Source organism: Melopsittacus undulatus, chromosome 2 (assembly GCF_012275295.1).
Source record: "Melopsittacus undulatus isolate bMelUnd1 chromosome 2, bMelUnd1.mat.Z, whole genome shotgun sequence".
In the NCBI taxonomy this organism is placed as follows: domain Eukaryota; kingdom Metazoa; phylum Chordata; class Aves; order Psittaciformes; family Psittaculidae; genus Melopsittacus; species Melopsittacus undulatus.
In genome coordinates, this window is record NC_047528.1 from 102,501,590 (window position 1) to 102,516,178 (window position 14,589).

General features: G+C 39.7%; 1 protein-coding gene across 3 annotated transcripts in view; it reads right to left on the reverse strand.

Annotated features, from left to right (window-relative positions):
- CMSS1 (cms1 ribosomal small subunit homolog) overlaps window positions 1–14,589 on the reverse strand; it is a 238,089-nt gene that overhangs the window by 12,175 nt on the left and 211,325 nt on the right. For all 3 annotated transcript variants that reach the window (XM_031051245.2, XM_031051244.2, XM_031051246.2), the window contains exons 2-3: window positions 7,542–7,642; window positions 2,809–2,880 (exon numbers count right to left, since the gene is read on the reverse strand). In XM_031051245.2, the coding sequence (XP_030907105.2) occupies window positions 2,809–2,880; window positions 7,542–7,642 (173 nt within the window). The remainder of the gene's footprint in view (window positions 1–2,808; window positions 2,881–7,541; window positions 7,643–14,589) is intronic.

The window sequence follows — 14,589 nt, forward strand, 5'->3', positions numbered from 1 at the left end:
TCTATAATTTCTGCTCTTTGGCTAACACCAGTGTAAATAAATGTTACTTGATAGCTTTATACAGTTATATTGGTTTAATGACAGCTTAATTAGAAAAACACCTTGCAATGGGACAAGATTTCTGTTGTTGTGAGAATGCAGACTTCAGATGCAAGTTCAGATACTTTGATGAGATCGACCTTGAGCCTGAAGACAAAACTGAAAGCTGGTTTATGAGTTTTGTTATTTTTACACTTAACTCAGTTGGAAAATTCAGGGGGTTTTCATAATTTATTATTTTTGAAGCATAACAACAGGCATCATGTGGTTATATGTGTCTTGGTTATATTTTGATTAAAAAAAGGTAACTACCTATCTATTTTGGAAGGAAAGATGGCTGGCTGTACTCACAGAATACAAAAAAAAAATAGTGATGAAAATGAGTTAAAGAGCTCACAAAACCAGAACTAGAAATTGTTCAGCACCTGCTCTGTTCTTCCAAATGTGTACCTTGTAAACCAAACTAATAATTTTTAGAGCCTCAACATGAGTGTTGCTGTATTTTTCCCTATAATTAAATGGATCACAAGAGTAGAATAGCCATGGGTTCCTGTTGTCTGAATGATTTGCCAGCATTTAAGAAAACAGTAGGTTTTAAAGGATTGCCTGGAGACAATGGCAAGAATGTGAAGCCTCTCTTGTTCTCACTGAGATTTCTTTGGGAAAGGCCACAGTAAGGTTTCTCAGCTGTGTAAGCTAAACTGAACTTGACTCATGAGGATGCATGGCACTACAAGTTTAAAAGTGAAAAGGAGCAGGAGAGCGTGGCTGGGATGGAGCAAAAGTGCACAAACCTGGGAGGCAAAGTGAGATTTCACTGACAAATGAGGTGGGCCTAGAAGCATTTTTGGCAGCTTTGGAGGGGTGGTGGGCACTTTCAGGGCAAATTCAGCAGGTTAAGGTCCGGGGCAGCAAAAATAAATGGAAATTTTGACGAGAGCTAAAGCAGTAATTTCAACATAGGGGACAGATCCCTCTTTTCCTCACTCCACCCCACACCCACTCCCTCTCTCTTCCATACCTCAGCACTCTGTCTCTCCATCTTGCCCAATACACCTGTAATGGCAGCGTAAGGGGCAGAAGGTTGAAGAGGGAAGAGCCATGTGGGGGTTGCTGAAGACACTTCACGCCACAGCAAAGGCTGCCTCTCCCAGCTGTCTGCTTCTTTGGCTACTGCCCATTTTACCTCTGCTTAAAGTCAACTGTGTGCTTGCAGAGCCATAAATGAATCTTGGACCATGGGATACATGAAAATGAAGTCTTTATGCCTTCACCTCAGCCTGCCTTTGGCCTGATACAAAGTCCTCCGCAGTCCCTGGAACACTTTCCACTGAACACCTGGCTGTTTGGCAGGTTTTTGCGGCACCTGAACCCACAGCATCCCTTCCTTCCCAAGATTCACTCTCATTTGGCACCACTGTATTTTTCTGCCATGCAGTAACTGTCTTCCCAAAGAATGACTAGAAGCCATGCAGCACACACAGCATTTGCATGAGGCCCACAGCTGAACCTGTTTGCTGTTCTTCCTATAAACCGCTGCTCTTCTCCAGCCCCAGCCCCAATACCTGCCTTTTAAGTGACCCACATTTGGGAACCTCTGATTTAGCAGACAGCAAAACAGAATTATCAGGCTCATTTTACTTGGTAATTCAGCATAAGGTACTATTCCACGGGACCACTATGTCACTTCTTGGGTCCCTCGGTTCCTTCAGGAAAATTATGGCACCCTGGAGGGGATGGAGGGGAGAAGCCTGATACTAATGAGGAATTCCCTAAGAGCAAGAGCAAGGACACCTGAGCAAACTCTCTTCCTTCAAGGAGGATGGGGAAATGAGGAAATGTTTCTCATGCAGGATGTTTTATTATTTTTCTTGCAATTCATTCCAGATGCTTAAAAGCAAAGTGTTGGTTTGGGGTTTTTTTCCCCCTTTTCCGTACTTTGAGAGAATACTTTGTTTGGAACCCATAGATCAACCTGATAAATACTTCCTGATGGATTTTTGACAGGTTGTATATGTCAACTTAGTGGCTTAGCTCCACTGAAACCAAAGGTGTAACTAAGCGCCTATTGTTTGCCTGAGAATAGGGTCTTCTTGTTAGGTCTGGTTCACCAATCTCAGTCATGGGATGCTTTCGCTCTTGCAGCAGTAGAACAAGTACTGCAGTCACTTCTGCCAGAGCTGCATTTAAAACAAAATCCCACTCTCCGCTCTTTCCATTTCCTAGATGACTGAGATGCCTGACATAACATAAAGGGGCCACCTCTCACCCTTGTGAAGGAGCAAACTATTTACAGTTCGTCCTGAAAGACAATTAACTTTGCTGGTACTATATAATTTCCATCTAGACTGCAGAATACGTTTGTTGTTGAGGATGAGGATTAAAAATGGCCAGAGGCACAGTGCAGGGTATTTATTTATACAGTTATGCTACGAGAAGAGCTTAAAAGATAAAACAGCAGCTGGAGCTTGACCACACTTCTGGAATGGGGCAGATTCTGCAGCAACTGAAATTCCACCTGTCTCTGATGCAGTTACATTTTCCCAGTACACAATACTTGCAAGAGTGGTGTAGACATATACAACCTTTGTGCAGAGTACAGACACATTGCTTCAGTTCAGGTTGGGAAGCGGTAGTCTGAATGACGTCAAAAAAGTAGGAATTTGTGTCTAAAAGGGGCTCCAACATTGTGACCATGTTACTTATCATCACAAGGTTGTCCCAGTTCTGAATCTTGTAATAGCACATACACCCACTGCCCAGTCGTACCTTCCTTCTCTTCTTTGCCTTTACAGAAGTCTCTTGTTTTTCTTCTGGCTGACTTAGAAAACATTCTGTAGGCTGCAAAGCACATATTAAAAAAAAAAAAATCAACATAAGATATCTGATCAATGGGGTGGGGGGAAGAAAAAGTCACCAAAGGGAGCTAAGAGTGGGTACAGAAAGTAAAATGCTGGCTAGAGAAATGAAAACCAAGCTTTCCCACCTACAGAAGGGATCACATTCTTACAGTTACATGTATATGGAGTAACTTCGGAACTGAGATCTATGTTGTAACTGAGAGTAGAATAAAAGAACAGAAAGTTGAAACACGTAAGTTGTAGCCACAATTTCATAAAATGGTGAAAAGCAGGTTTTGATACATCTAAAAAAAATCAAGAGGAAAACATGAACAAAAGATTTCACAAACTTTGTATCTTTAACCTCTATTATTGTGTGTGATTGTTTGTCTAAACTTTGCCAATAGTGCTCTACAATAACTGGGTCTAAGGTGATCATCCAGACAGTGAAAGATGCCAGGAAATTGGGCGAGAATAATTGGGAACAATCATACCCTGGATTTCCTTTTACATTTGTAATACAAAATTTAGGAAAACATGTTTTGAGTTTGTTCTACCCCATTCTTTCTTTGCCTCCCCATAGCAGGCAGGGTCAAATACACACAAGCCAAATATGTGGTGCATTTCAGAATAATCTTCATCCAACATGTGTTGCTACCATTAACCCTCTTTTGTGCCTGAGTGAGCAGGTTGAATTGGTCCATTTGTACCAGAGTCCCTGTTCACATAAGCTAGGTTTAGGATTTGTCCTTAGATACCTAAAATGGTCCAAAACAGAGGAAGTGAGGCACAGGCTTTCCTTGTTTTGAACATAGTGATTCCTTTTTCTTTTGCCTTCTTAGGGACTTTCGCTTCACGGAAATGCAAATTAATCTACATAGATGGGTTTTAGAGCTTAATAAGTGACTTGATGAAGAGCAATGGGAAAATAGGCTAAGCTGCAGGAAAAAGCTCCTTAATATTAGGATGCATTTGGCTGGAAAAATCTGCTCCTGTGAGAAACCGTGGAGAAGTCTCATCACATGGAGCATTAAAAGCTCAGAGCAAATCCAGCACTGTTCCCTGTGGAAAGCCTGGAAGAAAAGTATAAGCAGAAAAGGGAGCCCAGCTGAAAGCCAGAGAAGCTGCTCCTTCATTCCCTTGTGAGGGCAGCTTCAACAGGACAAAAGACAAGTTAACGGAAGTTCAGACTATATGAGCCTTTCTGAATCTTCCTTGCACTTCCCTCCCCTTAATAGAAGGACTTTTCGTGACAACTAGTACTATATGACCCTACCCAGCACTTTGTGGCTTTTCAAGCCCACTCTCACATCCTTATCAGAAACATTTTGTGGAGTTTAATTGTTCACATTATGCCTACATTTCCCTTTTACTTCTCACTCTCCTGGCTAATTTAGCTACAAAACCCAGGGTACTATCATGCTTAACACAAATGACCTATTGCTTGCTTCTGCTTTCTGTGCCATACTGCAATGACAGTCACTGCACTTGTAAATGCAGCAGTACTGCACAGAGGTGGCCATGAAACTGGTTGAGATTTGAAATGGTACTTGGGAATGACCAGAGACAATTTGGTTGAGGACTGGCTACAGCCAGCAAAGCACTCTATAACTAGAGCTGGATCAATACCTACCCATGAGAAGTGATAGGGACCATATCTCCTCAACAAGAGACACGTGTCCCTGTGATTTTCTCGGGTATAAACAGATATTATCTCCACCAGAAATCATGGGAACTACTGCAAGTAGAAACTCACTTCAAGTAATAGTTGCTGCAAGGTTAAAATAAGCTTTTTGGTTTTATTTTTGCTTTCTTTCATTTTTAATAATCTCTCTCCTGACTCTGATTCAAGTGCTTTTAAAACACCACCATACATTTTTTCATTCCTATCCCTAAAATTAGCACTCCCACACACTGAGACTGAAGCAGAGGTACTCTCTGCTTTCAATTCCTGCTCTACCCTTACACATCCCATCTGTCCATAGATAATCAAAGACCAATTGCCAGGTGTTTCAATCATATATTCCACATTCAACATACTTTATTCAGAGAAAAAGCCTTTGGATTGATTTAGTCAAGGGATATTAACAAGCAATCAAAAAGGCAGAAAGGGAACAACCTGAATCTCTAGTGCTACTGCTTTTTCAGCATATTGAAAAATGTGATGCATTCACTTCAGGCCCATTTCTCCTTCCCTATATATAATGAATTCTTTTACATAAATATGCAGAACACTCCCAACGGGTAGCTGCATGAGAAAAGAATAAAACTGTGGCACAGAGCTGAAAAATATTCTCCAACAGAAACGAAATTTCCTCACTGATACCCCCTCATTCAGTTGTTTAATAGTATCACCAAATACCACAGCTTCTTTTTTGAAGGCAGTATGCAAGCCGCTATTTCAACAGCAAAAGAAGTACAAAGCAGCCCCAGAAGTACACAGCAGACTTGTAGCCAAAGCCTTGCTTGTTCAGAGAAGCATGTTAAGACTCAAAATTATCTCTTTTACAACAGCATATATATATTTAGGCAGAGTATACTATTAGCACAGCAATAATAAGTCCACTCTGACATTAAAAATAATGCCATAAGAAAAAGAGAAACTTCATGGTGGTGAATGGCTGTAAGCTTACCAATCTTTGATGATCTGCAGTCTAAAATACTTGGGCATCTGATCTAAACTGAACTTCTGACCCTTACCCAAATGTTAGTTGCCTACCTACTCACGAAATAGCTCTTTAAATACCACTCTTAAGAAAACGACATTTGCATGTTTTTCTTATGCAAGGCAGAGCAGACAATCAACTGTTTTTTTGACATGGCTCCCCCACACTGTGTTTTTATGCTATTTTTACATTGAAGTTCTTAAAATGCAGAAAACAGAAAATTTGTGCTGAGACCAGTGATTTATGACCTAAAATGTCATAAATCCTTTGTTCATTAATCATAGGCAGAACTTAAAATATTTCCTGCATTATATTTCTAACAAGTTTTTTTCTTTACGTGCTGCCAAGTTACTGCAAATTCGTATGTAGAGTGAAAACATTCTTGCATGAGTGTGGAAGTTTACATTCTAGGTCAGCCATATACTCTGATTTTCAGTTTTTGACAAAGAAAGCACATTAAATACTCCATTCAGTTTGGAGACAAATTATTCATTTCACTGTAAGCCTGAGGACTGCCTGCAAACTAAAACCATAAATGTTTACAGTTCTATTTGGTTGTCTCCTGACTGGCTTTAAGGTGCCAAGTCCACTGCAGAACAGCTTCCAGCCTGTGAATAAGACAGGGATGAATAAAACAGGTTATGTTATATGCACCAAAACTACAAAACTACTAGCTTTCTGTAAACACATCTGATTTTGCAATTGTTCTGCAAACATGACATGTCCGTGACTTTAAGCTCCCATGAAGCTCCTGGAGTTTTGTGGCTAGACATCAAAAAAACCAATTTCAAAATGCAAACTATTATTTTCTATATGACAGGAAGAGCTGTGGCCTGTGTTCTGCTATAGCTTAGCAGTGCCAGTCCACCCTGTCAGGATAACTTCCAATGGCTATCTTAGGTTCTCATAGAAAGGAAAGAACAAAACAACTTCTCCAAATTGTCTTAAATTAGTTCTAAATGCTGAAGATAATGAAGCATCCTCCTTGAGTTGAAGTCCTCAGCATCTGACCCCGGTAGAGCACGTACAAAGGCAATATAGCTTTCTCCTGTATTGCTCTGTTCCCTCTTTCCTAATCAAAACATGGAACCAGTTCAGATATTTATTTATGTCACTTCACCTCTGGTTTCCTTGGAAAGACATCCCAAAGCATAGTAATTGCTACTTTATTGTTTAACACTTCTGTGTTACCAAAAAAAACCCATCTCTGAAAATGGTTTTCACTTGGGCAACTGCATTCATGCTGTGAATTTACTGTTGATGTAGAGGTCAAAATTAATATCCATAACATCAAGGAGAGATAGTTTCCAATGTAATTTTAGCTGTTTGACAGCCATTCACTTGATACTGCTGTACGGTACCAGGAAGGAAGAAGAAATTTACCTTCAAACAAGAGACTCTTAAAATCATCTGACCTCTAGATGATTAATTTTTGCTGTAGTTGGAGTGATGCTGTATTGTCAAAAGCCTTGCTGCCTGTTGCGTGGCGTATGCATTTAATGCTGAACAAGACAGCTCCTACTGGTTTTAAAGGAAGCTTTTATTAGTGAAAGGCTATGAAAATATCAATCCATGTAGAACTAAATTCCTCTTCACTTAGACCTTGCACTGGGGAGATTATTGGATAGAGATGCTGTACAGCACATAAATACAGTTTTTGAGACCTTGTGTGTGCAGGGAAAGAGAAAAGATTATAGGGGAGGACACATGGGAAAGATAAAAGCTTATAGAGGAGGACACTCAGTAGGCACCATCCAGGCTTTTATCGCTATGAAGTCATGTTGCAACAGACAGGCCTGGCACAAAACAAGAGTGAATTTATTGAAATGTAGTGGATTGTGATCAGTTCCAATTAAGGCAAAATAATTTGATAAAACAATCTTATTACTTAAGAGATCAAAGTGTGAGGTAAACCACCTCTTTCCTGAAAAAAAGGGACTATGTTTCTTCATGCAGTATCATCTCTGTGCTCTACACAATTGCTACATTTACAAACCTGCTTTCTTTTCTTTGTCATGGCAGGTTTGGAATCTGGATCTTTATGTGTTGCTGTCCTGTTGTCACTTGCTTTCTCAACAGCTTCATCTTCTGAAGGATCTAAGGAGAAAAAAGAAGATGTTATTGTTTTTTGAATCCATCTCCTATCTTTGCATTCAAAAATAGGGACTATGGTCTATAGGGTCACTGTCAAAATACATCTTTCTTGCTAAGTTTTCTGACACTTCTTTCAAAATAAGTCATCTCCTCCTACTAAAATAAGTTGTACAGATGAAGGAAGAAAACAACCAAACACACACAAAAATGCACGCAACCTGAATCCTCATCCTCCATCTAAAAGCTCCAAATGCCTTATTGCCACCAATCACCTAAAAGAGGAAAAATTAAAAGATTAGTATAATGTCCTATTGTATAAAAATACACGCAGCCATTTTCTGCATGTACATTTTGTTTCTCTCGTACTTCAGTAATTATTAGGCAAAGGCACTATATCTGAAGTTTTAGCGGAATGCCACCAAGACTGAAAAAGACTTATGTTTTGAGAGAAAACTATTTAAATTAAGGTGTTTCTACTCATTTTATTCTTCATCTCTTTAATCTATAAAGAGACTTTGGGGGAAAAAAAAAATATCCACAGTAACATTTCCCTTTTGCTATATTAGTGCTTAACATCTGCTGAAACACAAAAGTTTCTGCTGGGGACTGAATTACTTCCCTGATCATTGCCAGAAGTATTTAAATCTATCAAACCAAATTATTCAATTTCTGTATCTAGAGTATTTCTGCCTGACTGATACTTAGTCATTGTTGCAATCTCCTGTATTCTGAAGTTCTAAATTCACTTCAGCTTCAAGATTATTTATTTTTAATGAAGAGGAACAGTACAATTTCTTAGGTATCACCTGAAGTACACATAATGTAACTACATCTACTCAATCACTATCTGTTAGCAGAGTAAAATGATAGCCAGAGAACATATGAGAGAGAGAAAATAAATTTGGATGGTATTTACTAATTCTATGTTGAAATAGGTACCTAACGATAAAAGGTAACTGAAAGGATAAGTGAAAGATATGTCAAAGAATTTAAGTGAAAAGTGAAGTAAAAGAATATGAAGGAGGAAAAAAAGAGATCTTTATTCATCCATAGATACAATGTTATATATTATATGGCAATAAGGCAGCAGCTTTGAAAATCCTAATGCAACGCAACAGGTAACAAAATGGGTACATACTTATGCCTATAAAGGAAGATACCATCTTGTAACTCCTTTTCCCCCTTTGAAAGGCTTGTCTAACAGTCAGCATCCTAAAGTTGGGTTGTGACAGCTGTTAGACTTCAAAAAAGTTTGGAAAATAGAAAGCTAGCAAAGAAAATCTGCGAGTGTTTTAGCAAGTTGTATATCATCTGTCACGAAATCTTACTTGATATAGGCTAGAAGATTCTTGGCAAACTACAAGAACTTTAGAAACAGAGCAGCAACTGAGAAGAGAATTTCTATCCAGTACAACTAAGAGACTTAAGTAAGGTTAAGTAAGCATGTTAATGAACTTAGTTCAGACCAAAACAAACACCATAGAAGAAATGGCAACACTCATTTAACTCAACACAGGATGAAGGCATATTCTGAACTCTTAAGTGATCATCCACCAAGAAAAGCCTCTGCTTTCCAGCTCCAGAGTAACTGCAAAAACATGCACCAAATGGACACCGCAGCTCTGATGGTCTACTTGCCTATTTCTCTTAGCAGGCTCAGCCATAAAATCAGCAGGTGAATGGAGTATAGCCACATGAGTCCTAGATCCAATATGGGCAAATGGCTGGTGGCAGGGAAGGAGCAGGGATGTCACTACTGGCAACCCTTTACCACAGGCTGTAATATTACCACATAACTGCAACATTAAGCTACCACTGTAATTCAGCTTCAGAGGATACTAGGTAGGTAGCCATTCTGGGATCTCTTCTCAAAGAATGTGAGTAAGGGAGGTGAAAAGTCTGTATCTCAGGCTTACTTGCACACTAGGAAGTATGTGGCACTGATCTCTATGGGTTGCCCTCATGAGTTAATTTCCCTGTCTTCTGAGGGACAAATTGAGACTGATTGACTTTTCTTATAAGCAGCCATTTGGATCATGAGCAAGAAGAATGAACAATTGTCCCCAGTACAGCTGCTACTGTCCTAAGAGTGTTCATCAGACAGTGGATGAAGGTGAGAAGTTTTCTGGGAAAGTTTACTGGCCACTAGAAGTAACAAGGGGAGAGTATTCAAAAAATGTTTTTGTTTTTATCACCATCAATAGGAATATAGGTTTACCTTATTATAAATTTATTATTAACACACAAAAAAGTGTACCTAGCCCTGTACAGCCTTACACATAGCAGCAGATAAATAGGGGAAGAGAGAATGCTGAAGGTTAACAAATTTATTCCTTACACTACAGCTCAAATAGCTGTGCCAGTATACTGGGTTCTTCCTTTCTGTTCTGAGAATGTTCAAGAGCTCATGCATCATACCCTTGCCCCTGCACAGCAACAGCTGCTACCACAGCCTGCTCCTCTCCGAAGTCATTGACAACTTACTCCATCCACTTTGGAATCTCAGATATGTTACTGTATTAGAAGAAGCTAAAAAGTTAAATCTTTCAGCATACTGCTCAAAGTTTAAAAGATGTTAGTGTTACCACTATTCATTACCATAGACTTGCTTCCCTACATATCACGCTTCCTCTGGGAAATTTCCTGTGCTGCATTTTGGCAGCGCAGCTCCTGTTTGTGAAGCCACTCTGCCCTAACTCCAGAGATACTGGAGGAGTGACCAGCTTTTACAGACACCAACCCCACAGCCTCAGGGTCTTGGATGCACTGCATCCAAGCAGGCTATGGAGTGATGATATAAATTAAGTACATCAAAGAAATAAGAACTATCACCTCTTTGTCCATATTTCTCACTGTTCTGGAGACCCAAATCCCCATTCCAGAGCATATCTGTGCATGTCCCACTGAACTGAATTGCTGAGCCATCTCTTTCCAATGTTTCACACTGGAAATAAATGAGAATTGCATAAAATAGATTCAGGAGAACCTGCAAGTGATCTTTAAACATTCCTTCTTAAATCCCATTTGGCATGCTCTGAAAGGCAAACAGGAGTCGCCTGAGTTTTAAATAACATCTCTTTCTCATAACTAAAAGACACACTGCTAGCAATAGCAATCTGAAACTGGACAAATGGTTTCCATGATCTAAAATAGACTGACAAACAATGTACCACCTGTTCACTAACCATCTGAGTTTTGGACTGCACCTTGTGATGCAACATCCTCTGCTTTCAGCAAGAAGTGAGAGAAGAGGGAACCAATGTCCAGACCCAAACAACATCTGTAAAACCAGTTCAAATTTGAACAACTTTCTGCAGTACCTGAGTATCTTTATTTTGTACACAGAAGAACTTTTTATCTGTTCACATCCCAGTCGAGACAGTAGCTAGTTTTGAGCTGTGAATGTTTGTGACACCACGTCAGTTCCCATGATGATAGGAAATCTTTGTTGTGGGCATCAAAGTCTGACAGGCCAGATTCTGCCAACCATGTTCATGTTAAATAGTGTATCTTCCTCTGCAAATAGTTACCTTAATGGCAGCAGGGTTATTCACAAACTAAATTGGAACTTGATGTGAATAAATGCAGAAGCACTCAGCTCACAGATCCCAAACATACCTGTATCAGAGCAACACTGCTTGCCCTGCTTTGAAGTGTCAAGTAGCCCAGACAACTCCTCTGCCAGAACTAGAGAGAGCATAAATCCTTCCTTAATAATAAGTTGGCACAAATGCAGAACCTAATTGATTAATACAACATTGGCTTTCATCTCCCTTGTGGTGCAAGTGAGCAGGCAGGCAGTTACTGATGGAATATGCTGCTGAAGGGGTGATGCTGTTCAGCACAGCAATCCTTTGCATCTGCTTTCCTGTGACATGGACCTTACACAACCACAAGGTCATCAAAAACATCTGAATGGTCACGTAATGCTCTTGATATAGAAACATAAATGCGAATTCAACAGCTCTTCACACTTTCACCTTTGGTATTACACCAGTGGCATGGCACACACTAAGTGACTTCCCAATCATTAAGTATTTCTATTTGATTTTATTTTGAATCATGCTGATACGGAAAAAGCCATTTGTGCTTAACACACATGCATACATATATATATATATATAAGACTCTCGTTTATTATACTGATCACTATTTAAAATAATCCAGTGCAATGGATTCTAACTCATTTCAAATTTAATATTGATATACATGTGTCCAAGCACATCAATATGCATACTAAATATATATACACACACCTTTATTAACACACACATATCTGCAGGTTCATACACATGCACAAAAATAAGCATACAGATATTTAGATAATTTAACTGGTTCACTTCAAACATCTACTTTATTAGTATATTCACAAAGAATGTACATTTGCTTGGTTATCTATACTAGTATTTTTGAAGACAGACAGCACCTTAAGGATATAGAAGGTAATTAATAAAGCACAGAATAGAAAAATATTCTTTTGTGTGCATACCCAAAGATAACTGAGGGAATAATTTCCACTTTTTTTAATCTGGAAGCTAAGTGAGATCAGGCATCTATTTGTTATCTAAAAGACTCCAAGTAACACAGGCTACTACAGGATAAATTAATTTCTCACCATTAAGTTAATCTCTGTGCTGGGATTTGGAGGAAACCTGCCTTACAGGTCCACAAGGGAGGCTCCCTCAACTTTCATTTGATGTATCTGGCACTACCCACACTCTGAGATACACTCTGGGTCAGAAGAGTCTGTGTCTGAAGAGAAACCCCTGCTCTCTTCCTTATGCTCCCATTAGGGTTACAATTCAGTACCAAACTAGAATCACTTAAAAGAAAACAGAGTTTGTAAATAACCCTAACCCCCCCCCCCCCCCATAAAGCTGGAGAGTGACTTCTCACCAGGGTACGTCATAAAATTCTTAACTGTGAGGCTGGTGAGACACTGGCACAGGTTGCACAGAAAAGCTGTGGATGCCCAATCTCTGGAAGCATGGAAGGCCAGGTTGGATGGGGCTTTGACCATGTTGCTCTAGTGGAAGGTGTCCCAGCCTGTGGTCCCTTCCAACCCAAACCATTCTGTGATTCTATAGGTTTTATATTTGTTACACTTTGCTCTTGTTTCGGATATGTCACAGGAAACTACATGCTTGTCATTATAGGAGGGCATAGTTTGTTCAATTTGGGTGTGCTATGATAGATTAATTTCATAGGCTGCTTTGTAGGCTATGTTTTTATTTATTGGTTGATTAAGGAGTACTGATCTGTGCTCATAAATCTGGTGAGAAAATATTTCTCAGGGCTTCCAGCTTTAAATTCATCAGATTTAAAAATATTTGATGCTGAATAAAATGCCAAACCAAGTGTGCTGAGCACATCTCAAGTTTCTTCTTAACTGCCATTTTAGATTTCTTTGGGAGGAAGACAGGAGAGGGGCAGAGAGGAGGTCAGAAAAAAGAATAAAACTGAAGTCTGAGAATTCCTCATTACTCTCATGGTTTTTCCATTGAAAACTGGGCTAAATCTTCAGTGAGTCAGATTAAGTAATCTTAATGTCAGTGCACTACTTTGAATTCTTCTTATTGCATCTTCCCCACATGTCCCATTAGGTACATACAGTACAAGGTCAGTCAACTTCTGTAAAGTGTAACAGCTGTCAGCAAAATTGGCTCCCAGGTCCCTGTTCATCCTTGCTCAGTTGAGAGGCATCCTCCTGTCTACATGTTTGTGCTGATCACCCCCCAGGCAGCAGGAAACACAAAGCTCAGGTGGGTCCTTCCATGCTGCCCACCAGTACCCAAGGGAAGAAAGAGATGAGGCCTTTTAAATGAAACAACCCTGGGTGTGTGGGCCGATTAACAAAAATTAACATTTTAAATATCTTAAAGAATTCCAAGCTCAACTATATCCCTGACAAAAGGGAAAGGTTCTGCATAGCAATGGGAGAAGCAGGTACAGAGGCCAATCAGGCACAGCAGCAATAGGTAAGCAGCAGCTCAAACATCTCCTGGAGAGATCCCAAATTAGTCAGCTCTGAGTCACCAGCACCGCTAATCCTGAGAGGATGATCTCTTACATGTCTACCAGGACAATCCTCTCTAAATTCCCTCACTGTAAGCAATGGACAGCTTTCAATTTTCCTGTTGAGAAACCTAATAGCTCAGATATCCTGGAGCCTATGGTGTAAAGCCAACTAGCCAAGCAGTATCAATGAAGCTCTTTTAGGTGCCTCCAGACAGCCACATGGAACAGCTAAGAATGCAAGTTTTATTATTAATATGGTTCTTCAGATCAGTTCTTAGCTATTCACCATGACAATACTTTAGAAATTCCTAGCAAATGAGGTAAAATGTTAGCTACAAAATTGATCTGTCCTTAGGGAAGATCACCATATAACTACTGCATCAAAAATAGTTAACAACAGTGTCAGTACCCTCTTGATTCGGAGAAAACTCCATGAACAAACTTGCCAACAGTTTCAAGTTGACAAGCAGGTATTCTTTATTGCGGCGCCGGGAGACACGGGGGATAGCTCCTCCTAACGTGTATCCCCGTATTGCTCTAGAGGCCATCCTTATATGGTCACTGGGAATATTACATCATTTCCAGAAAGTTTCCCGCACTCATACAAAAATGTGATGGTCGTTTACTTTTCCCAGCTTAATTAACATTACAGACATAGCAATCATCCTGTTCTTTTACTTATCAATAGGTTTAACTGCTCCCATCCTGGCCATCAGCTAGTTCCAGGTGCTCCCCACCCCCAGGTCGTTTTCCATTCTGTTTTTCTCACACCTTTTGTACTGAGGTTCTGAGGACCTGAAACTGCCTTCAGGCAAAACGGTTACTTTCCATTACAAAGCATCAAACTTATAATTACTTAGAACTGATTACATTTTGTGCCTCCTTGTTTCATCTCTTAATTTCTCAAATCGCTCTGACTAAAGCAGAAAGAT